This window comes from Chelonoidis abingdonii, chromosome 1, assembly GCF_003597395.2.
Source record: "Chelonoidis abingdonii isolate Lonesome George chromosome 1, CheloAbing_2.0, whole genome shotgun sequence".
NCBI lineage: Eukaryota > Metazoa > Chordata > Testudines > Testudinidae > Chelonoidis > Chelonoidis abingdonii.
Window position 1 is genome coordinate 96,258,011 of NC_133769.1, and position 24,851 is coordinate 96,282,861.

The following is a 24,851-nucleotide window of genomic DNA, read 5'->3' on the forward strand; positions in this document are numbered from 1 at the left end:
AATGTAGCCTCTTTTTCTGTTTGGGAATTGTCTGCATTCACCTTACTGTTCTCTCTGATTTACTCATTATTCAAAAATATTCACCAAAGCATTCCTGTGAATAATCCTCGGTTTGCAGATCTTCCGGGAACAGTTTGTTACACGTGATTAATATGCAAAATTCAAAGGGGGTTAGTTAGTTTTGATTTGACTCCTAGGTGACGCAGAGTTGTTTCTGTTCCCTGATTTGGGGGCTTCTCCAAAGCCCATTGAGTCAATGGAAAGACTTCTATTGACTACCACAGCCTTTGAGTCATACTATTGATGAGCATAACTCTGAGGCCTGGCACTCATTACAAAAGTTGCACAGATGTAACTAAATTATTTTAAAAGTGATCTCATTCCACTGGGGCAAATCCTTAATATGAATGCACTCAAATGGATTTAAGCCTCACTTAAATCTATGCTTTAAACGGAGGGTTGAACCCTACTAGAAGTGCACTTAAGTGAGGTTTAAACTGGTTAAATAATAGTTTTAAGTGAAGTTTAATCCAGTTTAAGTGCATCTACATTAGGAACTTGCCCCACTTGACCTCATTCACTTTTAAATCAACTGAGTTACACCAGTGCAACTTTTCTAATCTGGACAAACCCATAGAATCAGGTTTCCTGTGCAAATAGTCATGTAGACAAGCTCAGCATTAACTTTTAATGGCTATTCTCTGACATGTAGAGGCCCTAGCCTGGAAACGTGCAGATGAGTCACTTTACCCACTCATTGGTATAACTGGAACAACTTGTGTGACTCAAGTTACTTGTATGTGTACGTGTTGCAGGATCAGGTCCTTAAATCACTGTTTCTGTTATTTTTTCTACCAGTAGGGTTCTTCACTAAGGTATTTATGGGGACCAGACACAATGGGGTGCAAACTTAACCGATGCAGATTCAATTTTTGATGCATTCAAGTGAATGTTAGTGGAAGTTATTTTGAGGGATTTTCCCAGCTGTAGTTTTAATTGCTGTTTTTATACTTTTGCTGTTTTATTTCTTTAATAAAAACTACTTGGTTAACTAGATTCCTAAGCTCCTGGGGCTTCCATCTCTTCACAAACAAGATGAGAAATGTGAATTTCCTTAGCCAGTGAGTCAACTTTGTGCTATTTATTCATGTGAGTTATTATCGATATCTGCCTGTCATATAGCACTTTTAGACGCAAACCTTTCACAGCCATTAACCACTTGCTAAGCCAGGTTTAACTCATGCTGATCCAAATGGATCAATTGTTCATTGAGAGTAAAGAGACAGAGACCGATGCATGAGACAAAGGGGAAAGGTCTGTACTGTGGACCCCTGGTTCACCCGGGTAAGTCGTTAGTCATATGAGTAAAGTTCCATGGAAGACAATGGGGCTTTTTGATGAGTGAGTGAACTTCAGTGGGAACCCAGAGCGCACTATCTGCCCCACAGAAGAGATGCAGACAATAGGGTTTAGGGCAGGATGGTAAGAGAAATCAGAGAGAGACTGAAAGTGACAGAACAGGACTTCAAAAGATGAATGAGAGAAATTGGGTAGAGTGACAGAAAAGGGTAGAATTATTGCTCATTAACAACGTGCATTCAGGCAGCGGCAGCTTTCAACACAGTATGATGTCAGCCCACTTTGCAAACATTAATGCATCAAGCTTCACATCCTGTGCTGTCCGCTAAGGATTAGCGTCTCCATTTTTTGTCTGGTTTTTGTTGAGGCCCAAATGGGAGCTGTCGAGTGCTGAGCTGTATTGAAAATCCAGCCCTAGCTTTTAAAATATGGACTTAACTGCCTTTATTTAGACCCCCCCATTTGAAAATTTGGCCATGAGTGAGTTGCCCAAGGTCACATACTTAGTTCATGGGTGAAATAAGAATAGGACCTAAGTATCCTGCCTCATATCCTAAGTAAAGGGGCAACAAGACAGAAGAAGAAAAGAGCGAGAGGTGGAAAGAAGAAGGAAAAAGGGGGAGGGGTAAGATGGCCAGAGGGAGATAGTGTGGGGGAGGAGAGGGAGAGGAGAGGTGGAAATGGGAGACTAGGGCATTGAGATGACTGGAGTAGAGAGAACACAAAAGAACTGGGTGAAGGAAAGTAAAGAAGGCCAATGGGAAATAGAGTGAATGTCCCTCTTGGAAAAAGACAATAGCAGGTGAAATTAATGCGAGCAAAGAAGCTGGGAAACCATTTGCCTGGTGACACATATTTCCAGAGAAAGATTTTTTGAGGAGCATTGTAGCTGATCATTATATGGATGTAAGCAGCCTCCTGATCTGACTCAGCACACCACCCCAAGTCAGTGCGTGCCACAGGAGCTCAATCACGAAGGATGTCTGCAGAGGTGGAATCGCACTGAGCATGAGCATTGTCATGATTCCTGCATCCAGCACACTCAGCAGAGAGCTGGAAACAGGACTGGAATGAGTGTATGTGTATATATAGAGACACTGAGACTGTACCAGAGAGGACTTCTATTTAGTGAAAGCTTTTCAGACTCAATGTTTTGCAAACAGCATCTTACAGCAGCTGGATTACTGCTGTTGGCTACAGAGATGTTTATTAAAGAGGCCTAGCAGAGGTTAATCGCCTGTCAGTTGAAGCCACCATATCAATGGGATAGGTGCCCTGGCTCTTTGAAATGCTGTGGCACGCTCTCAGTTGAAGTTTCAGGCCTGGACATCTTGTCTCTATGTGTAATGAGGGCATAACACACAGAGTGCCACATGGTCTTTATTTCCTAGTCCCAGTCACCTGCTCTGGGTCAATAAAAAAAAAAGTAAAAATGGAATATCCTTGTCACACGCAGAAGTGCATGTCACTCTTGGGGCTATTAACATACATTAGTGAAGTAGAGAGCATTCGGGGGGCAGGCCTTTTTCACTTGGCTCTCTGCTGCAATGCTAAAGCACATTCCATAGGAGCTGGATTTGCCAGGGGCTTCGGCTTTGGAAAGAATTTTTACCGACCTAATAGGATCAACTCTTGCAATTTTGTCATGAGTCACATGATGTTTGGTGGTTTTGCTAAAGCTGCAGTTCCTGAAGTTAAGCGATTACAAGATAATCCCAATTTTCACCGAAAGACAAAAGTACATTTCTAGCCCTCGTGATTGTGGCTAAAAGCTTGAAAACATAATTCAAGTAAAATTGGAAGACTCAAAAGCCAGAAGGCAAAGAAAAAGAACCCATTATTTATTATTGTTAAGACAATCTCACAATTTTGTGGAGTGTCACTCACGATTTTTGAATGCTCAATATTGACAATACTTGTGGATGAGTTGAAAAATGCCTGTTTCGTTTTTGTTTTGTTTTTTAACATCTCAACACTATAAACATGTGTACAGCATGATTTATTTTCAAACCATCCGTTTGGATTTTGTAAGAGTCCTCATTCCATTCATCCAACCTGTTCCTTCATGAGTGCTGCCTCATGGAGAGAGTATTCCCACAATGCTTTCTTCTGTTTGAAAGGTACTTGCACTCAGATTTCTTGTTTGCAGGATGGTCCTGCCGTCCAGCAGGAATACACGTGAAGCGGTGAGAAGTGACAAGAGGGGAATGATAAGAAGATTTTCACAACCAAGCAATCTGCTGTAGGACAGGAGGAATCAGGCAAGAATCACAAACAGATATCCTGGGTCCCTGTGAGGAGTTTCATCTGGTTCCTTTCCAACTGAACCAAACCAAAGTGTGTATTTGGAGAAGAAATGTTCTCTCTCCTATTAATTATGTTGCTTTATTTAGAGTGCTATGAGGGAATAAGTGTATGAAACTGATCAAAGGGAAAGCTAGAGTGGATTTCATGAAATATTTAAGATCTATTCAACTACAAGAGTCCCCCCAAAAAAGTGGAGAAATCCCATCCTTAGGGTAATTTAAAACAGGACTGGACAAAACAACGAAGAATATACTATAGGGAAGAAGCAAGGGAGGGTTGGGGGTAGGAGAGAAGATGGGACATCACTGGTTTCTTTCATCTCCAGGGTCTAGGATTCACCAAATAACAACTGGAATAACAGCTCTTGCTGTGAAACAAACATCCATCCTGCAGTTGCTTTGGTTGCAGAAGAAGGGAAGAGCTGTTGATGCAACAAAAGAGTTAATGTGTTAAGTGCATGAACCAAAGCACACTTAAGTCAGTAGGCGTCTTTCCATTAATTTCACTGGGCTTTGGACCAGACATGGGTACCTCTATGACATAGGTCACAAGTGACATGAGTTTTGAGGGTCTTAGTCTCATTCTAGCCAGCAGTTGTTTACATCACAAATCCAGTTTGGCATGATTGGCTATTGCTGCTCAAGAGAAGTCAGGAACTGGAAAAGCAGAGGGTGCTGCAGGTTAGGATTCAGGTGCATTGGCAGAGCTGTGTAGAGAAGACCAAGACAGGAATAGTAGGGGAAGCTGCAAGTTCAAAATAACAGACATGGAGGTGCTCTGATTCTCTGGAGAAAAGTGCAGTAGAAATGCATAGACAGACTAGCTGCAAAAAGGAAGCAAAATAAAGAATTTGTTTAACATGGGCAAATACCACACACGTGATGTTGAGTGTTATTCCACTATGTTCAGACATATCTGCAGCTCAGAACTATGGAGGGGATGAGGTGTTTGTTAAGCACAGGCCCATGTGGAAAGTTCTGGTTTTACTGATACTTGTGCTCAGAAGTGGAGTCATAAACCCAGGAACCACAGCTCCGATCCCCAAATGCTCTCTCTCACACCGTAATGAGGCGAAAACAAGCCCTGGGTTGGAAAGGGAATCCTTTCAAAGCGAGATAAAGAAGAATGAATAGCAGAAACTGAGAAGGCCACAAAGCAGGGCATAGCCGATGCCTCCAAACCAAAACCAAATTGGTGGTGAGAGAGACGACATGTAGTGAGTGAAAAGGGAAGTGAAAAGACAAGAGGGATGGGACTAGCAGGCAGTGACTGAGAAAGAGTTTGAGTTGTGGCTTTCACTTGCTTGGATTCCTTCTACAAGCAATGCTCCTCCCTGGAGGAGAGACTGGATGATCAACTAGTGGTTGGCTCTGATGTGGCAGGAGGCAGGTTATTGGACTAGAAGGATAACTAGTCAGCGCTGGTGTGGTGGCTCCTATGGGCTATGGAGCTGTTAGGTGGGCAGGCTGGGGGAGGGAGATAGGCTGAGGAGGGTGTTGCGTGGGCAGGCTTGGCTGACGCCTTCAGCACATTTCCTCTCCTCCCCCTGATATAGGGCCGCCCTGGGGGAAGTGCAGATTGCTGGAGTCCCCAAGGGACAGAGGCAGCTTGACAGACTGTATCTCCCTCTGACGCAGGCTCCGTGAATTCACACTTGGGCAGCATTCGTCTAAGTTTCTGGGCAATAAAGGATTTTTGAATCTGACTTGGACATGGCACGGGGAAGCTTAGACAGACACCAGGACACTGCCTGCTCCCTTCTCCAGTGCTTCGACCCCTTGACCAAGGGATGTGTGATGTGCACAGACCTGCCTGGACACTCTGAGGAGGACACAAGTAAGAGAAGAGTGGCAGCCTCTGGGTTGCCTGGATGGGGATCAGGCACCCATTGGGGATCGGCCCCCTCTTGGAGGGAAAGATTCCAGGGACTGCAGGAATAAGAGAGAGAGAAGGTGGAGACAGGTTCAGGAAGTCAGGGGAGCTTCATTCCAAGCGGTGTGGGGAAAAGAAAAATGGAGGAATGGGACAGTCACCGGCAGCCAGGGAAGGGGAGGAGGGAGAGACAGAAAGGTGAATATGACCCCAACAGCTAGGGAGAGAGAGAGATCTCAACCCACCCCAGAGATGGAAAAGACAGGCAATATGAAAGGTGCCCAATCCACACTATGGGTGAAGTAAGAATCCTTTAGGAGAGAGAAGGTGAGGGACTGGGACTATTACTTCCCTGTGTAAGGGAGGCAGAATGGGTAGATGTTGGTAATTACAATTGTGAAAGGAGTTTGCTCCACATTTGATGAAAATGTTGGGATTATTCATTGTGTTTTAACTCCCCAGCCCCTGAGCTCAAAGCTCAGACCACCCAAGGTACCGTGGGTGGGATTGCTGTCCTCAAGTCTGCACAGTATGTCCCCTCAGGCTGACCAATGCCTATCTTGCTTTAATTCCCTCCATAGCATGCCACACCAGCGTAGCCCCCTCTTCAACCCAAGCACCCGCACCTGTCCCAGGTTTGATTTTTGGGATCCCTGCTTTAGTGGGGCTAGTTCTGGTCCTGGCTGCACTCTGTGGACTGCTGACCTGCAAAGTGAGGAGGAGGCGGCGGAGGAAGAGGAGGAGCCCTGATGAAAACCCCAAGGGTAAGTGTCTTTATTTCATAGATTTTAAGGGCAGAAGGGATCATTGGATCATCTAGTCTGACCTCCAGTATAACACAGGCCAGAGAATTTCATCCAGTGATTCCTTCATCACACCCCACCCCATGGAGCTGAACCTGACCACATCATTTGGATAGACATTCAGACTCAGTGATGGAGAATTTACCACATCGCTTGATAATCTGTTCCAATTACCCATCACTTAAAATGTTGTGCCTCATTTCCAGTTTGGACTCTACTGACTTCAACTTCTAGCCACTGGCTCTTGTTATGTCTTTGCCTGCTAGATTAAAGAACCCTCTAGCATTAGATACCTTCTTCCTCTGTAGGCACTTTCGGCTGTGATTAAATTACCTCTTAACCTTCTCTTCCATAAACTAAATAGATTGAGTTCCTTTAGTCTTTGTAAGGCATTGAGGCCTCCCTGGGCTCCGAGTGAGATGAGACAGGCCAAAATACTGTCCCAGCTCTTCTCCAGAGGCCCCACTAAGTTCTGCAGAAGCTCTGAAGAAAAAAAAAAAATAAGAGTGAAATTTTCCAAGTGACCTCATCTCAGCTCCATTTGTGCACTTGAAGCTTTATGGACACAAACTCCTCCCCACCACACCCTCTTATTTTGAGCATATCCATCTGTACGCACAGATAGATGCTTGCAGAGGTTGGTACAAATGAGTACGATGCACAAAATGCATTTTTTTGCAGGCTAAAGAGCACAACCATTTGGGGAAAAGTTCTGCAGTAATGCAGTAGGGCTCTATTGGAATTATTCTAAACCCTGCATCACTGAACAGAGAATGAAATCCTTTCTAGAGGCTTTTTTTTTTTACCTGCTTTATAGAATGTTGCTGCAGAGCTATAATGCTCTACTAGATTTTATAAGTTGGTTCATAAAACTATAGGGAAGTTACCAGTTTCTGTTCAATTCTGTGGAGTTTTCCCCCAAACTAGAAATACACACCCAATTGTTCAGGCTTGCAAAGTTGTGCTTTTAACCCCAAAATAATAATTAAATAGCAAAACAGTTCATTAACACAGGTGGTGGCCTGATGATAGCTCATGCAGTTCCAGAACATAGAGTTCAGCAAAACTGAAACTTCTGGAAACCACAAAATATAGAGTTCAGGTAAATACCCACACCACCTTAATTCTGCCCCCTGGGAGCTGGCAATAGCCAATGGGAATTATCTGCATGCAGAGGCGGATTTACCTTGAAACACAGGGTGCCCTGGCATGGGCCCCCCAAGGACAGGGGGTCCCAGGGATGGGCAGGTGCGGGGGCAGAAGCTTGGTCATGCTGGCTCCTGGGGCTCCTGCTGCAGACTCCCACCCACCGACAGCCAAGCTTCGCCCTCCCCCATCTCCTTTCCCGAGCATGCCGCGTTCCCGCCCGTCCCTGTGCTTCTCTTGCCGCCAGACAGCTGTTTGCCGGTGCTCAGGTCACTCCAGGAGGGAGGGGAAGGAGTGGGGCTGCAGCACGCTATGGGGAGGAAGCGGAGAAGAGGTGGGGGTGGAGCCTTGGTGAAGGGGGTGGAATCGGGTCAAGGTGAAGCAAAGACGGTGGCCCCTGCACTCCTCCTACACATACCCCCCAGCCCCCTGCTGTGAGCCACTCAGGGCAGGGGGCTGGGAGCACTCCCATGACCCCAGCCCACACCCCGTGCCCTGACTCATGCACCCCCTCACACACCCCAGCTCCCCAATCCTCCCTGACTCCTGCACCCCCCACATCTCCTCCCCACCCTGAGCACGAAACAGGAGCTCCTGCAGCACCCCACACACATTCCCACCTGTACCCCTCGCACCAAATAGAAGCTGCCCCAGGTAAGTGCTCCACACCCCAACCTCCTGCCCCAACCCTGAGCCCCCTCCTGCATCCTAACTCCTGGCCAGACCCTGCATCCCAATCCCCAGCCCACTCCTGCACCCTAACTCCCTCCCAGAGCCTGCACCCCCAGCCGTGACTCCGGCATCCCCTCACACATCCCCAGCCACCTGCCCTCCCTGACTCCTGAATCCCCCTTACACACTTGCAGCCCTGACTCCTGCACCTTCTCACGCACCTCCAACCCCCTGCCCACCCTGATTCCTGCACCCCCCCCATATCCCCACCTACACCCCTCGCACCACATGGGAGCTGCCCCAGCTAAGCGCTCCACACCCCAATCTCCAGTCCCAGCCCTGAGCCCTCTCCTGCATCCTAACTCCTGGCCAGATCCTGCACCCCAACCCCCAGCCTACTCCTGCATCCTAACTTCCTCCCAGACCCTGCACCCCCAGCCCTGCACCCCCTCCCGCACCATAAGTCCTGGCCACATCCCGCACCCCAACGCTTTTTTACATTTTTTTTTTATAAAGCGCTCTTATTCAAAGCGGTTTATAATAGTTAACTAATGGGACAAACAATATTTAAAAAGATCATTAAGGGGTCCACCGAGACGCTCAGCGATATTCAAGTGGTCTGTAGAAAAATAAGTTAGACTGCAAAAACAATCAAGGTACCTCACTTTATTTTCATTTGCTTCCTATTACTTATAGGAGGAGGATGAAGAAAAAAAGAATGAAAAATGGAGGCGGGGGGGCGGGGGGGAAGATAAGACAGAATATTCTTTTTCTTGGCTGGGTCCCAAGGAGAGGCCTCAAAAATGAAGCTGAGCACAGGGCCCCACTAACTCTAAATCCGCCACTGTCTACATGCGCTCCAGCTGCATTCACTGTGCTAGTCAGAGCCATATTGAATGGTAGAGGGATATGTTGGAGCAGCTTGAAGAAGCTGTGATTGTGATACGAGGAGGTCTGGGTCTGAGTCCCCCCGTGTGGGATCAAAGGAAAGGGTGCACGTGTGTACTTTGAGGGTCCTGTCAGCATCATTTCAGCACAGAATTGCATCGGTCAGTAGCAGGACACTGGGCTCTTCTTGCCATGGGTATCATGGGTAGTGAGGTGGGGATGTGAGAATGTTGGTGGATTTAATGATTGGTAAGGAAAAGCACAGGTTTGGTGGCTTCCTGTGTGCAGCTGTGAAGGGGTTGTAGAAGGACATGGAGTGGTTATTAAATTTTTCAAGTATGATATTAGGTCAGGGGAGTAAGCTCCATGTTGGAACATAGGGCAGATGCAGGTAGCACCTGTCCAGTACAGTAAAAAGACACAGCACAAATGTGTGTGTTGTGGTTATATTGGGGCATCACTCAAAGAGGGCGAAGTTCAGCAAAATTCAGACTTGAGAAAACCAGGAACTAGAGTTCAGGTAAACACCCAAACAACCTTATCTTCGCCCTCTTTGAGTGATGCCCCAATATAACCACAACACACACATTTGCACTGTGTCTTTTTACTGTACTGGACAGGTGCTTGGGTGTTTACCTGAACTCTAGTTCCTGGTTTTCTCAAGTTTGAATTTTGCTGGAAGGGCATGAGCTATCACTGGGCAACCTGCACTCCGGGGCAATGTATTTTCCACATTTAATTTCCTAGATTTTTAAACAAAAAGAGAAATGTTTGTTGGTAGGAGTTAGTGGCCATTTAAACTGGTGTTCTCACCTAGGTTTGCAGTTGATATGCTACTGTGGCACGGTAATAATTAAAAGACCCAGCTTTTATATTGTGCAATTCATCAGTAGCTCTCAGAGAACTTTACATCATTATCCCCATTCTACAGATGGGAAACTGATTTGCCAGGGTCACTCAGCAGGCCAGTGGCAGAGCCAGGAACAGTCTAAATACAGTGGTGTTTCCACTAGGCCAGTGGTTCTCAACCTTTCTTGGCTCAGGACCCAATTGTAAATGTTTATGTCCTGTTACAGTCCAATGGGTGCCTGATCCCCATCCAGGCACAGTCCAGTAAAAAGTCGGGCGGTGGAAGCCCTGGGTTGGTCTTGGTTGGGTCCTGGCTCCCTGGTGGGTGGTAGCTCCTGTGCTGTGGCTGGCTGGACTTGGCTCTCCACTCCCAGAATTGCAACCTCTGGGGTGGCATCACTGCTCAGGTTTGGCTCCACCCCCCTGACTGGACCAAATTGGTGAATGGAGTTCTGACCCGACTCATGGGGTTGCAGTGAGACTCACTCAAATTTGGCCTATCGAGGCTCCCATCATCATGACATCTGGGCCAAACCTGAGTGGCACTGGGGTCCCAGAGGTTGTAGTGTCTGGAGCAGGGAGGTGAGCCCAGCCAGCCCTGTGGGACAGGAGCCACAGGAGCTGCCATGCAACCGACCCTTTGAAACATTCCCAATTTTGGAAAATCCTGCACTAGGCCACCTGGTTGCTATGCAGTTCCTCGGTGCTTCTTCCCCCTCACATATTGTGTTCCAGTGGAATGGGGATAGCCTTTGCAATGTGTAGTTGCTAACAGAGCTGGTGAGAGAAACCTCATCCACGGTCTATGTCCCAAAACCTTGATAGTTTTACTGCGTTTGTTACAGTAACTAAGTGTGGGAGAAAAGACTAGTGTGTGTCTCCTTCTTCACCCCCAAACCTAGGGTTGCCAGGCATCCGGTTTTTGACTGGAACACCCAGTCGAAAAGGGACCTTGGTGGTTCTGATCAGCACCGCTGACTGGGCCATTAAAAGTGTGGTCGGCAGTGCAGTGGGGCTAAGGCAGGCTCCTTGCCTGCCCTGCTTCTGTGCAGTTCCCGGAAACAACTGGCATGTCCCTGTGGCCCCGAAGCACCAGCTCTGCAGTTCCCATTGGCTGGGAACTGTGTCCAATGGGAGCTGTGGGGGTAGTGCCTGTGGGTGGGGCAGTGTGCACTGCGCAGAGCTACTTCGCCGCGCCTCTGCCTAGGGGCTGGACATGGCAGCTGCTTTGGGGAGCAGTGCAGAGCCAGGGCAGGCAGAGAGCCTGCCTTACCCCCGCTGCGCTGCTGACTGGGATCCGCCTGAGGTAAGCACCACCTGGCCAGAGCCCACACCCCAAATCTCCTGCTCTGGATTGGAACTGCCCCCCTACACCCTAACTCTGTCCCAGACCCCGCACCCCCACTCTCCCCCACCCCACATAGGGGTGATGTATATCTTAGCTAATTGTGTTCCAAATTTCAGATGTTTAAATCTGTTACCCTTCATCCCTCCCAGCCCAGCTTATGTGGAGGGACAGGTAAAGCGGCCCAGACACCCCACCAGGATCAGGGTCCCTAGATCTCAGGACCCACAGCAGGCAGGGAGTGGAGCAGGACTCCCTCCGATCCCAGCACACATACAGAAGGGAAGCCCCCTTCTCCCAACTTCCTCCACTACTCCCGGTTGCTCCTGTCTTTTCTCCTCCCCCATCACACATTCCCATTTATCCTCCTCCCCATAATATCTCACTGCAGACTCAAACCCCTCTGTCACCTATCACCACCTACTCTTCCACCCCTCCCCTCCCAGGGAGTATTTGCATTTATAATTTATTTGCTTTTCAAATATAGCTTCATCATCTCCTCAATATTCTGCTGTACTCAGATTACATTTCTCAAAAAACATAATAAAATTTGAGAGACAGCTTTTCCCCAAATGTTTACAGTTCAGTCTCAGATTTCTGTCCAGGGTAGGTTTCAAACTTCAAAGTTGCAAGCTCAGAGAGTTGTCAAGTAGTCCATTCATCTTACTGAGATTTCTCAGATAAAAGAGAATGCTCAGTGGGAACAAATACAGCCTGAAACAATAATTCGGAGACACGTGAACTGCTCCATGGCAGTAGGTGTTCCCTTCCTCCCCACCACGACTTTCTGATGTGCTTCAAGCAGTGTGGTTTTGGTACATGCTCCAAGTATGACTGTTCTAAGCTCCCCACATCCTGATTCACATGGGAGAAGGGGTAGGAAGAGGGGCTCAGACCCTCCAGCAGAACCCCTCCTCCCCAGCACCTGGCACACATGGGGAGATCACCAAAGATAGGCAGCCCCCCACCAACCCCCCCCCCCATCCTGGCACACAGAGGCGCAGGGCTCAGATACCACGGTGGGGGCGGGGGTGGGGGGGGGAGGAAGCACCAGATCTCAGCTTACATGGGGGTCAGGAGAGGGGCTGAAACTCCCTCCCCTCCCACATCATGGCACACACACAAAGTAAGGAAGAATGTGGAGCTGACATTCTTGTGGGGCTCCCCCAATCCCTATGCTGTTTACCCCCATGTCCTCTTCCCAGCGTCCCACCCTCAAGTCCTTACCTCCCCTATCACTCATCCCCCTTCCCTCAGTGCAGCTCCCAAACCCTCTCACCCCATTCACTGTGTTCCTCCAACCCCGAACATGCCCCTCCCCTGCCAGCAAGCATTCACATTCCACTGAAATAAAAGAAAAGCCGGACAGACTTTAGCAATTTGCCTCCCAGCCTTTCCCAGATTTCTGCCCAAGGTAGGACTAATCTGACATGGGCTAGTTGGAGTGTCTGAAGAGCTCTGTGTTAGCTCGAAAACTCATCTCCCTCACCAACAGAAGTTGGTCCAATCAAAGATATTACCTCATCCATCTTGTCTCTCTAATGGGCTGGGAGGGTCACCTTCAAAGATTTACTGCTTATCCCTTTGACTATCATGGGAAAGTTTGAAGGCTATCAAACCTGAGAACCCAACTCCTCTGTCTGCGCATGCTCAATGTAATCTGTTATGCTCAAGAACAAACACAGGAAGCTTAGGACAAGTCTAATGGAAAAAGCAAAAAGTTTTTCAAACAACATTTTAATTTGACTTCGCTCAAAGGGTAATGGGTGCCACTCGCTCTGTTGGGGTAACCTAAGCACAGGAGACCCTGGTAGGATGATAGGAGCCCTGGTTGGAGCTCTAGCCATGAGAAAAAAGTTGCCACAATATTTCAACTTTAAGATAAGCTGTTTTTCTGAGGCTGCATCTTGGGAACCTCTTGCTCAAATGGCTGTGAATTTGGATCACTAACAGAGTGTTGTGCCCCCAGGAGGAACACCAGATTTCAAGGCAATCATAACCATGTAGATTTTAGAGCACTTAGAAGAGCTGAGCTCTACACAGAAAGCTGGTCTTAACCTCAAGTATAGCAGAGCTGCTGGGCTTCCCTCCCTTCCCTACTAGCCACAAAAGGGCCATGCTCCCTAATCAAAAGTCAGGCAGGGCCACTATTGGGTTGGGTGTGGCCATATCTCTTTTCCTTTGGGAGCTTATGCTTCTGTGCTGACTCAGACCCACACTCTCTTCTCAAAAACTGTGATGCATAATTTCATGTCTCTCTGAGCACGTCAGAGGCTTCCGGGGAGGGGGTAAGATATGCTGTTTTCCTGTTCTCTTCACCGTTCTGCTTCTAAGTTTCTGTGCAGCAGGGTTGGGGAGAAGGAGGGGAAAATTCCCCGTGAATGTCACAGATAAGCCATCCCTGCATACTGATGCTGGCTCCATGACTGTGCTCCTCTCAATATCAGCGGCAGCTCGGGTGAGAGATCATCAGGGGCCTTTCAGCTCCCAGGCAGAACACTTAATTAAATAATTAGAGTGAAGTTTGCTGCAATAAGTCACAAACATTAGAATGCTATAGGTGAAAGAATCTATCCATGAAAGAGTTTGAAAGTGACAAGATAAGATAGCAAATATGAAGCATGGAGTAGTCTTATAGTTTAAACCAGGGATCGGAAGCCTTTGGCCCACGACCCGCCAGGGTAAGCCCCCTGGCGGGCCAGGCCAGTTTGTTAACCTGCCGCATCCACAGGTTTGGCCGATCGCGGCTCCCACTGGCTGAGATTCACCATCCCAGGTCAATGCGGGCTGCGGGAAGCAGCAAGGGCTGAGAGATGTTCGGGCGTCGCTTCCCGCCACCCCCATTGGCCTGGGATGGCGAATCGCAGCCAGTGGGAGCCGCGATCGGCCAAACCTGCGGATGCGGCAGGTAAACAAATCAGCCTGGCCCGCCAGGGTAAGCACCCTGGCAGGCCGTGTGCCAAAGGTTGCCGATCCCTAGTTTAAACATTCTCAGATGAGACTCTTTACATCAGAAATTCCCTTAGCCCTGGTCCCAAAGCCTGACTGCCACAAACACAATGCTTCAGTATGCAATCTAGAAAGAAAGCTTCAAAAGACTTAAAATAGCAACAGATGCATATATTTAAGTGTGTAAACGAGGGGGCCAGAGACATGAGAGGCTAAAAAGGGTCATTTTTAAATTAATTATAACTTCAGTATCATTTCATTAAATGACTTGAAATGTGAGGGGATCAGGAGTCACCCCCACCATCCTAAAAGCAATCAGAAAAAGTGCTGGTGAAAATCTTTTTATTTTCCTAAACTAACGTGGGGTGAAGACTGGGCTTGTAATGGAACTGAAACAGGGTCGGCTGCACTCCCTCATGGGCAAAGGCCACTCTGCAGCACCATGCTTCTGTTCCTCTTGCTTCAGTGACATCTTAAACACCACACACCTAGACCAAAGAAAACTTAAAATATTCCCCTCCTGATATTCAGTTTGTTTATATGGAATATGGGAGTTGGGTGAGGAGCTATTTCAGCATATGTATGACTTATTCAAAGACAAATTTTAAGTAGAACTGTATCCTAAACTGCATTATGGTATTGTACCCATACATTGCATTTCAATGGGAGATTCAACTTTCTTTATGGGAACAGAATAGACTTCTGAAACTCTTACCACAGAAGTGGTCCATACTCATGCAAATAGTCCCATTGTCTTCAGTGGGATGGATCAAATGATTAAGGGTTTTCAGGATTAGGTTCCAAATTTGTAAATTGTTCTGGATGAAACTGACAATGCCTGAGCTGTCAAATCAGAAGGAGCTTCATTTGAATAAAGGTGGGCAGATGTGTCATAAGTCTTAGCTCCATTGCTAAGATGAGGAACATATTTTCAGCAAAGCTCTTGGCAGATTTCTGAGGCAGCTGGTTTAAAGCCACCAGTGTCCGGCATCATAATCTTCACTAATAGTTCTCTCACCCACAAAGCTGGAAAATGGGGCATTTGTTTTCTTTGTTTTGCTGCTCCAGTTCCAGTTAACAAAATGCATGTTAGACTAGTTTGCCTGCAAAGAAGAATTCTATGTACACTGGGGACAACACCTGATCCACATCAGGCTGCAGAACTGGGCTGACATCAGAATCCAAACATCCTCTGGTCCATGTAAGCAGAGGCAGTCCTCTGATGATTTGGACTTGATGTGATGCAGTATGGATGTCATGGATAATTCAGACCAAGGGGGAGAAACAGAATAAAAAACACTGTTTAAACACCTTCCATCCCCCCCACACACACCCCTTCCCTCTTGAGGACTCTTGATCTATGCTAACAAACTTAAACAAAGTTCCTTTAAGGAGCAGAGTGCAGCCACCCCGCTCCAGAGAGGAAGGGGCTAGCTCCAAGTCTTTCCGGTACCCCATACCTGCTAAAAATTTCTTGCCAGTACTGCGTACACCCTACTTGCACTCCTGCGCTGAGACCTTAACTACAGAGGCAGCTGCCTCTCCATCACCTGTAGATGGGAAGGGTTTGTGCATGAGAGGGGCTTGCCAGCTAGAGAAATGAACACTGAAGGAGTGGTGGCAGCTGCATGGGAGGCATTGGCAGCTCTCTTACAGTGTGTCTACACTGCAATTAAAAACTCATGGCTGGCCCGTGCCAGCTGACTCGGGCTCAGACTAAGAGGCTGTTTAATTGTAGCTTAGCAGGAGCTCTGGAACCCTCCCACCCCACTGGGTCCTAGAACCCAGGCGCCTGCCAGAGCCCGAATGTCTAAACCACAATTGAATAGTCTCTGTGTCCCAGTCAGCTGGCATGGGCCAGCCATGAGTTTTTAATTACAGTGTAGACATGCCTGTGAGGGCTTGTCTGCACTGGAGAGATCAGTCAGTGGTAAAGTAATTGATTGTCCCACTCATGTTAGCATGAGTGTCCACACTCAGGCTACCTTAAACTGGTTCAGGTGAGGCGGTTTGACAGATGACAGCTCCCTCAGCTGGGCAAGTTCCTTAGTGTGTTGGCTGATGGTCCCCTTTTACACACCCCCAGCCATGTCTCCTTCATCCAAAACCCCCATAGTAGGAGAGAGTCACACATAGCTTTCATAGGCCAAGTTTATTTCACCACCATCCCTCCATTCCCCCCACAAGCTCCCAGTGGGCCACCTTCCCATCCCCCTCTATTTCAGGAATTCCCTGCAACTCCCCTTAATCTCCCCCCACTAGGGGCTCTGTGTGCTCCCATGCTAGGACCCCTTTTCCCTCCCCCCAAAGAAGGGTCCCCCATTCTCTCTACCATGCCAGGGGTTCTGTTCCCCTCACTTTCCCCTCCCCTCACAGAAAGGTCCCATGCCAGGGGCTCTGTGTGTCTTCCCTCTCCTCTCCCTCCACAAAGCACCTGTTTTCCCTTCCCCGCCCGTTGGAAGGGAGGGTTGGACAGCCGGTTCCCTCTCTCCCTCAGCTGGAGCAGGCTTTGAGGAGGCAGGACTTTAGGAAGGAGGAAGAGATGAAGAAAGCCTCCTTCTCTCTCCTCTCCCTCTGGCTTCCCCTTCTGGCTGCCTGTCCACCCCACAGGGAGAGCAATTATTTCTCTTCTGTATTCAGGGTGTCAAGATGTGAAACGCTGATGGGAGGGTGAGCAGCGATATTGTCATGCTGCAAGATGGTAGTGGGTGCTATCCACAGGTGACAGATGCTCCAAGTGTTCCCTATTGTCCCTCTATAAATGTTCTGATCATCCCCAGAATCAACAGAGGTCTGGCCATTGAGGCCAGGAACATTCCCTGAAATGCTGGCCTGGATCAGAAGTGGTGTTCAAAAGTTATTGTGTTACAGATAAACAAACCAAGAAATGCTGTTGAGTGTAAGGCCTTGGAATCTCAGCCAACTACCCTTCCCCAGAAATGTCCTCCACCCACTTTACCCCATTCTCCTCCCAGCCCCAAAAGACACCCTCCTTGCTCTGCAGAGCCTCACCCAGCAACCCAGAGACTCCAATCTCTGTCCCCGCATAGTGCCCCATGGTGTCCCCTCCCCTTGGACATGCTCCTCTTGCCGTGCAGTGATGCCCCAGACTTTTGCAGCCAGCAGAAGAAGCAGAGCTAGTAGCTAGGGCCGGGGCTTTCTCTACACTAGAGAAGGCAGCATTGCAGTCCATTGTTCCACCGCTCCCAGAGCTCCAGCTGTGCCAGTGTCATGCATGCATCCAATTCAGGCTAGTCCAGGCCTTACCTCCACAACATCTGAGGGTAAGTTACCTCAAGTGCTGCCTCTCTTTTGACCATGGATGCAGGTGTTCTTCCGCAGGTTGGGAGGGAAATTGTCAGTGTAACCTGGCTAATGCAAACATGGTCTCTGGAAGGTGGGATGGGGAGGAAAGGCAGAACTCCTCCTTGTCATACCTCTCCCACTTGTCTCTGGGAGCACAAGAATAGTTTGGCAGCTGGGGTGAAGGTTGAGGGCCTTGTCCCGAGGGTGGGGAGGGGATCTGACAGCTGAATGGTTGTTGGAGCTGCCTGCTGACAGTAGAGGTAGTGCCCTCTGGTGACGTCCACTGGCCCTTTACCCCCCTCCTTCACTAGAGCACCCCACCCCCATCTTGCATGTACTCCTGCAGGAGGATGTCATGGGGGGTAGCTCAGCCATGAGCTATACAGCCCACCCTGGCTTGTGCATTATTAATCAGGTTTTTTTCCCCTCATAGAAAACCTGGACTGTGTGATTTCCTGTGAAAGCCAGGCCTGTAAGGGACCGAAACTGCCAGAAGAAGATGATCTCATACTGGCCACATGCCCACACGTGAATGGCGCCCTGAAGCATGCTGGGGGAGCAGGAAGAGGAGACTTCTCAAAGAGGAAGCCAGTCTTCCAAGGTGGGGCAGGAAGTGATGTCACTGAACTCTCTGTTCTCTCTGCCACCAATGAAGAACGTGACCATGGCTTCCCACTGCCAGCAACAGAGCTGGGGGCCACTGTCCTGGTGACCACAAAGACCATTCAGAATAACTACCTCACTGACGAGAGACCGTGACAGCAGGCAAAATAGGGCTGGCTCTAGCCGGTTGCCCACTGAAAGTGACAAAAATCCCTTCATTTGAGTGGAGACTTTTGCCTTAAATGAGGTCAGCCTCCTATGCCTTTTGCCTTTTATATTTCCCCTTTCAAACATAGTGGTTAAAGCCAGGAAGTCCCAGTTACTCCCCTAACCAGTGGAGGATACCTGAGTCAATTGTATGGTCCCTGGTCCATGAGCTCTGTAGCTGGAGAAGCTAGATGAGAGATGGCACGCGAGGAAAAGTGATTGTTCAGAGCCAACATACCAACTGCATGATTGCTGCACCGCCAGGTACTGGCGAACTAGCGTCCATATTTTAAGGGGATGGGGTGTGTTGGGTGGGTGTGGAGAGGGAGTCCTAGAGAGAGTGGGAAGGTAAAAAGGAAGAACAGAGTGAAAGTTTAAAAATGGAAGGTGGGGTTTCTGTAGGCCCTGATCCTGCACAACTGAAATCAATGGGGGTTTTGCCATTGGTGTCAATGGGAGCAGGGTTGGGTCGTTAGTGCTGGTACAATGCTATGTTCTGTGGGGCCCTGTGCAAAGTAACATAGGCCCCACCCCATCCAGCTTCCATTCAGATTACAATCAAGTCCTCCAAGCGTCAGAGGGCCCTTAACATACACACACAGACACCTCCTTCCTGTGACCGCTTCACACTGTGGCAAACCCCCTGCCAAGGCTCTGCGGCTCTGCGAATCCCCTTGCACGGTCTGGTAAGCCAGGAGGTGGAGCTGAAATGCATCTTCCCAAGCAGAGAATGAGGGAAGGAAATCTCTGCAGTGACCAACTGGATCTGGAATCAGCCAGGACCATGGACAGAGAATTGGGGCTATCGCTGTGGCAGGCACTTGGGATATGTGTGCACATCCCATTGGCCACCACGGCTTTAGTTCATGTTTCTTCAGGAAATACTACATGTATCATGACAACAGGCATGATAATCATAGATATTTTTAGCGTGATGGGAGGGTGAGGGGGAATATTTAGCTAAAACTGATGTTTCTGTAAGGATTTGTCTACATGGGGAAATTGACCAGCACAGCTATTCCGAATAACTCCTTGTGTGGACACTCTTTCTGAAATAAATGTGACTTTAATCCAGAATAGTTGCTAGAGAGAATTGAAGAAGCTGTTACAGGGAACAAAAGCCTAAATTTCTTGCTGCAACTGGTGTTTAGGACTTTCTCACAGCAATCTTGACAGGGTAAGAGAGCAAAGCACTTTAACTAAAATACATCACCACCTGGCTGGTGGTGTAAAGGTTAGTACTTAACATGGCTATGCAGGTGACCTGGATTCAAGTCCCAGTCTCTCATTCCCTTCTGGCTGGGAGTGCTGCAGAAACTGGGCTAAGTGCTCAGGAGCTTCTTCATGGGAAGCCCACATTCAATTGCCTGTCTGTGGTGGTGCGTAGGGTAGATGTAGCTACAGGCCACAGTGCAAGGCAGACTGCAGCCACAATAGTCACTGTGGTGTGTAGATACAAACCACAGTGAAAGGCTCTGGCAGTGGATTGCTGCCGGAGCCTTTCCTCACTGCCAGAGCTTTGCACTGTGGCGTGAGAGGCACTGCTTGGGCATGTGGGGGGATGTGTAAGGTACATTCCCTTGTGTTCAGATGTGTGGGGCGCTGCACTCTACTCACCTGAGCCATGCCTCACTGTCAACACCGCTGCTTAAACCCGTACTAGCAGGGTATACAGTGTCTCTACAGACCGCCCTAAAAGTAGACATACCTTCAGCATCTCACTGTCTCAGTCTGGAAAGGCTGTAGAAGCATTGGCACCCAGGCAATCCTCATGTCACATAATCGTGATTACTGTAGCCCTTGCAGGGGCGGCAGTGACTACCTCTGAAGGGAAGACCCCCTCATCATGAAACAGGGGTGCTTAATCTTTGTGTCCCAAGACCTCCAGTTGCTGCCATTCAAAACAGCTCCTCCTCAGATGCTATCCCAAAGTCTTTTGCACCACTTTCTATAATGTTTTCAAGGGAAGCGCTGTTGATGTTAACCAAATGATTTATGAGGCATTCCTTGCATTTGGTCCTGAGTGACAGAGCAAATCTGCTTCACTGGAAAACTGGACAGAGAAAGGAGGCAGGATTGCAAACGTATCTTCTCCCTCCCATTTCCTCTCTGCCTGTGACTGCCAGGTTGAGAATCGCTGATGCAGGCACGGGACCATCTCTAAAAGGAAAAAAGTTAAAAAAAATCCTAAGACGTGGAGGTGGGAAAAGGCCTAGTCATAGATTCCAAGAGCAGAAGGGACCTTTGTGATCATCTAGTCTGACTTCCTGTATAACACAGGCCATAGAACTTCCCCAAAATAATTCCTAGAGCAGATCTTTTAGAAAAACATCCAGTCTTGATTTAAAAATTGTCAGTGATGGAGAATCCACCACAGCCCTTGGTAATTGTTCCAATGATTAATTTCTCTGACTGTTAAAAAATTATGCCTATTTCTAGTGTGAATTTGTCTAGCGTCAACATCCAGCCATTGGATTGTGCTATACCTTTCTCTGCTAGATAGAAGAGCCCATTATTAAATATTTATTCCTCATGTGGGTAATTATAGACTGCAATCAAGTCATCCCCTAACCTTCTCTTTGGTAAGCTAAATAGATTGAGCTCCTTGAGTCTATCACTATAAGGCAGATTTTCTAATCCTCTAATCATTCTCGTGCCTCTTCTCTGAACCCCCTCCAATTTATCAACATCCTTCTTGAATTGTGGACACCAGACCTGGACACAGTATTCCAGCAGCAGTCGCACCCAGTGCCAAATAAAAAGGTAAAATAACCTCTCTACTTTACTCAAGATTCCTCTATTTATGCATCTCAGGATCACATTAGCTCTTTTGACCACAGCATCACACTGGGAGCTCATGTTCAGCTAATTATCCACTAAGACCCCCAAATCTTTTTCAGATTTTTAAAATCTTTTGTCACTGCTTCCCATAACAAAGTCCCCCGTCATGTAAGTATGGCCTACATTCTTTGATCCTACAGGTATACATTTACATTTAGCTGTATTAAAACGCGTATTGTTTGCTTGCATCCAATTTGCCAAGTGATCCAGATCACCCTGAATCAGTAACGTGTCCTCTGTACAAGTGGACGGAGCCCATCTTGTGCCAGGGCAAGATAGTTCCCCACAGTACATTTCTCAGCAGCTTGTCCAGTCTAGCTTGAAAGGCTGCAAGAGATAAGGCATCCACCATCTTACCTAAAACCACAGTGAAACATTCCTCTCGTGAGATGCCACTAAGCTATGAATATCAGAGGTTCATGCAGGCACCATTTCAATCCCATACTGGATTCTTCTGAGGCAAGTAGTAATCTACCTGTTTTGAATAGGTTTCCCGCCAGTGATGGGTGAGAACACATCCGTATTAATTCCCCCGTCATGGCTAGAGTTAGGGGAATTTATATCATTGCTGAAATACTCTTTGTAGATGCTTCTTGTTCCTTATTTTCAGTGCCTGCGACTGACTGGGTCTGCCCATTGCCTGTGCATGGGGAGAATGATGAGCGGACACAAAGAAAATAAGCTGTAATGTTAACGAATAAAGTGAAATTGCTGTCAATCCAGGAGGCTGCTCTTCTGTCTTTCTGGGGTGTACGTGGTTATTCAGTCCTCACACCCACATTTTTACTATAATGCCCAGTTGATAGCCCTAGTGTGCAAGTCCTCTCGTCACAGAGCAGGTAGCGCCAGGCCAACAGCAGTGGAAACTTCCTCTACACATTGTCCTCAGTAGAAGCTTTCTGTATATAGTGCTCCCTTATGAGAAGAGACCACCTCTAAGAGTGGGAGGAGTGCAGTCTCCCAGGCACATGAGATCTCTGCAGAGGCTGCCACCATGTCTAAGGCCAAATGCATGCCAGTTAGGATGTGGACACCTGCCTATAAGAAGCTAGATCAAGCCTACCTAGTGTCAGGGACCAGGGAGATGGGCGGTCTGACCTAATCATTAGAGCCAGAGCTGGAGCCCAGCCTAGCATCAGAGCTGAAAGCAGGAGTCAGAAGTCAGGCAAAGCAGCAGAGCTGGAACAAACGAGTGGGACTGGAGCAAGGCTGGGAACAAAGTGGGTAGGCACAGGAGAGATCACAGCTGCAGGTGTAAGCATAGCACAGCCACCAACCTGCCAGAGCTTAAACACAGACCTGTTGTGTCATAGCTTTCCTACTCAGATCTGAACCTTAGAGTTCAGAAAATAAGATGCTAGCATGAAACCTCCAAGCTTAATTACCAGCTTAGATCTGATATCGCTGCCACCAGACAGGAATTTCAGTGCCTGCCTCACTCTGGTCTCCCCAAACCTTCCCTGGGGGTCGACTCCAAGACTCAGATGCCCTGTGTCTCACAACAAAGGGAAATAACCCACTTCCTTCTCCCTCTTTACCTCCTCCCAGGCTTCCCCTCCCGCGTTACCCTGGAAGATTACTGTACTTAAACTCCTGAATTACAAAACAGAGGGACAATTCACCTTCCCCCTCCTTCTTTTCCCTCCACCAATTCCCTGGTGAGCTGCAGGCTCAATCTCCTTGAGTCCCCACTAGGAAAAAATCCAACAGGCCTTAAAAGAAAGCTTTATATAAAAAGATAAGAAAAAGACATAAAAATGGTTCTGTATCAAGGTGCAATAATACAGGGTTATTGGCTTGAAAGAAAACATGAATAACGCCTTATTCAAAAAGAAAGTGAATTTTAACATTCCAGCAACTACACACATGTTAAATACAAAAAACAATTAAGCCTATGTTTTACCTTTGTACTTACACTTGGAAACAGAAGATTAGAAAACCTGGAGACAGAGAGATCCTCTCTCAGAGCCGAGAGAGCACAACAGAGAGACAGACAAAGAACACACACCCAAAAATTCCCTCCCTGAGCTTTGAAAAATCCGGTTTCCTGATTGGTCCTCTGGTCAGGTGTTTTGTTCCCCTTGTTAACCCTTTACAGGTAAAAGAAACATTAACCCTTACAGCCACCAACCTGCCAGAGCTTAAACACAGACCTGTTGGCACCTTGCAGCCAATCGAGTGAGCTGGCCAGTCAGGTGATTCTGCCACAGCAAGGCTCATCATCTGGCCTGAGGGCTGAGCCAGCTAGCCCCAGGCTTAGCTGAGGGAACTCAAGCCCTAGTTCCTGACACATAGACTATTGGGTGGCAATGACTTTCAGCCAGTAGCACCCTCCTCTTTATTGCCTCCCATGCTGCTTTTGGCTCCCACTGAAGTGTGAGAGGTTAAAGAGACTCCTCCGGAAACTGATCTCTTAGTCCCTTAACACCAAGACCTTCTGATTTCACCTCTTCATAGACTGATTTGTTCACCAGGTGAGACATGCAACCTTGTCGGACTGCGGGGGAGCAAGAAGTGTGACCAAAGAGGAAAAGGCTTTGAAAAGAAAAGAACATAAGCCCCTTCCCACTACCCAGTTCCAAGAGGTTCACGTGAGCACGGTGTAACCTAGAACTGTGCACTGAACAGTGGCCGAAATCTAGTAGAGAACACAACTCACACTGGTGCCAAGGCCAGAAATCTGGTGCTGTATCCAAGAAGCTAGTGAAATCTGTTTAGGGCTTGGAAAGGCAGCTGCTGGGTAAGTAGCGCTCCAGTCACCCATCTCTGGCAATCTCAGTTAGGTCACTAGAAAAGCGAGTCTGATGGATTCAGCATTGTCAAAGCTTCATGAATGCTTGTCACAAAACTACTGGCATGAGCAAGGCCCAGGACTAGAACCATAGGACATGCTTCTAGCCAGCACTGAGATGCACTGACAAGGGCTATTTGGGACCACCGGACAACAGCAGGGGTGGAGCAGGGCATTGGCAGAACTGAGTGGGGGTCCCAGGACAGGAATATGGGGGATGCTACAGTGAAGTGTATTGCTAGAGCTGTACTTGGGGGGAAGGGGAGGGAAAGCTTGCACATGGCTTGTCTATACTCTGGCACATTATACAAGATGGGTTATTATTCTCTGTGTCCTGGCTAAGTTCCAGCTGGGGTAATTATATCTCACCTACTTAAAATTCCTCCATCAGTTTCAGTTGAATGTAGCATTCTTTGCTTCCTATCCTCAACTGCTGCATAGCACTGCTAATGTGTTGTTAGACAATTGCCATGTTCCACCCCGAGGTGGCTGCATTTCAGCAGTGGGTGAGTGATTTCTATACGTCCAGACTGCAAAGAGCTTTAAGTGCCTTCATGAGGAAATTAGCTATAGAACTCCAAGTTACAGGCTATAGAAATCCAAACTACAGGCATGAGGAAAGGCCTTCGCCTTGTGGCAAGCACTGCACTAGGCCACAGGACAGCGGGGTTCAGCTCTTGTCTCTGCTGCAGACCCCTTGGGTGAGTCACTGTCTCCCTTTGCCTCAGTTCCCCATCCTGAAATAGAGATGATAATACTCCTGTTTGCCCAGCCTGTGTTTGTTGTGTCTAATGCTTGCACTGTAAGCTTTGGGGGCGGGGACTCTTTCTTACTATGGGTGTGTACAGTGCCAAGGATGCTGGGGGTCCGAGTCTGTACGGTAATACTGTACCACTTCACCCACTCCTGGACT

At 48.0% G+C, this 24,851-nt stretch overlaps 1 protein-coding gene across 1 annotated transcript; it reads left to right on the forward strand.

Annotated features, from left to right (window-relative positions):
• The first annotated feature begins 5,241 nt into the window (after positions 1 to 5,241).
• On the forward strand, positions 5,242 to 21,865 carry TNFRSF13C (TNF receptor superfamily member 13C). The gene is made up of 3 exons (XM_032787165.2): positions 5,242 to 5,502; positions 6,120 to 6,302; positions 17,930 to 21,865. Exons 1-3 carry the CDS (start codon positions 5,379 to 5,381, stop codon positions 18,253 to 18,255), a joined length of 633 nt encoding a protein of 210 aa, XP_032643056.1. The 5' UTR covers positions 5,242 to 5,378; the 3' UTR covers positions 18,256 to 21,865.
• Positions 21,866 to 24,851: the final 2,986 nt, after the last annotated feature.

Excerpts from the sequence above, each read along its gene's own strand:
- TNFRSF13C (XM_032787165.2), top strand. The coding sequence starts at position 5,379 with ATGGCACGGGGAAGCTTAGACAGACACCAGGACACTGCCTGCTCCCTT. Across the intron at positions 5,503-6,119 it reads ACACTCTGAGGAGGACACAA|CATGCCACACCAGCGTAGCC; the intron begins GTAAGAGAAGAG and ends TTCCCTCCATAG. Across the intron at positions 6,303-17,929 it reads CCCTGATGAAAACCCCAAGG|AAAACCTGGACTGTGTGATT; the intron begins GTAAGTGTCTTT and ends TTCCCCTCATAG.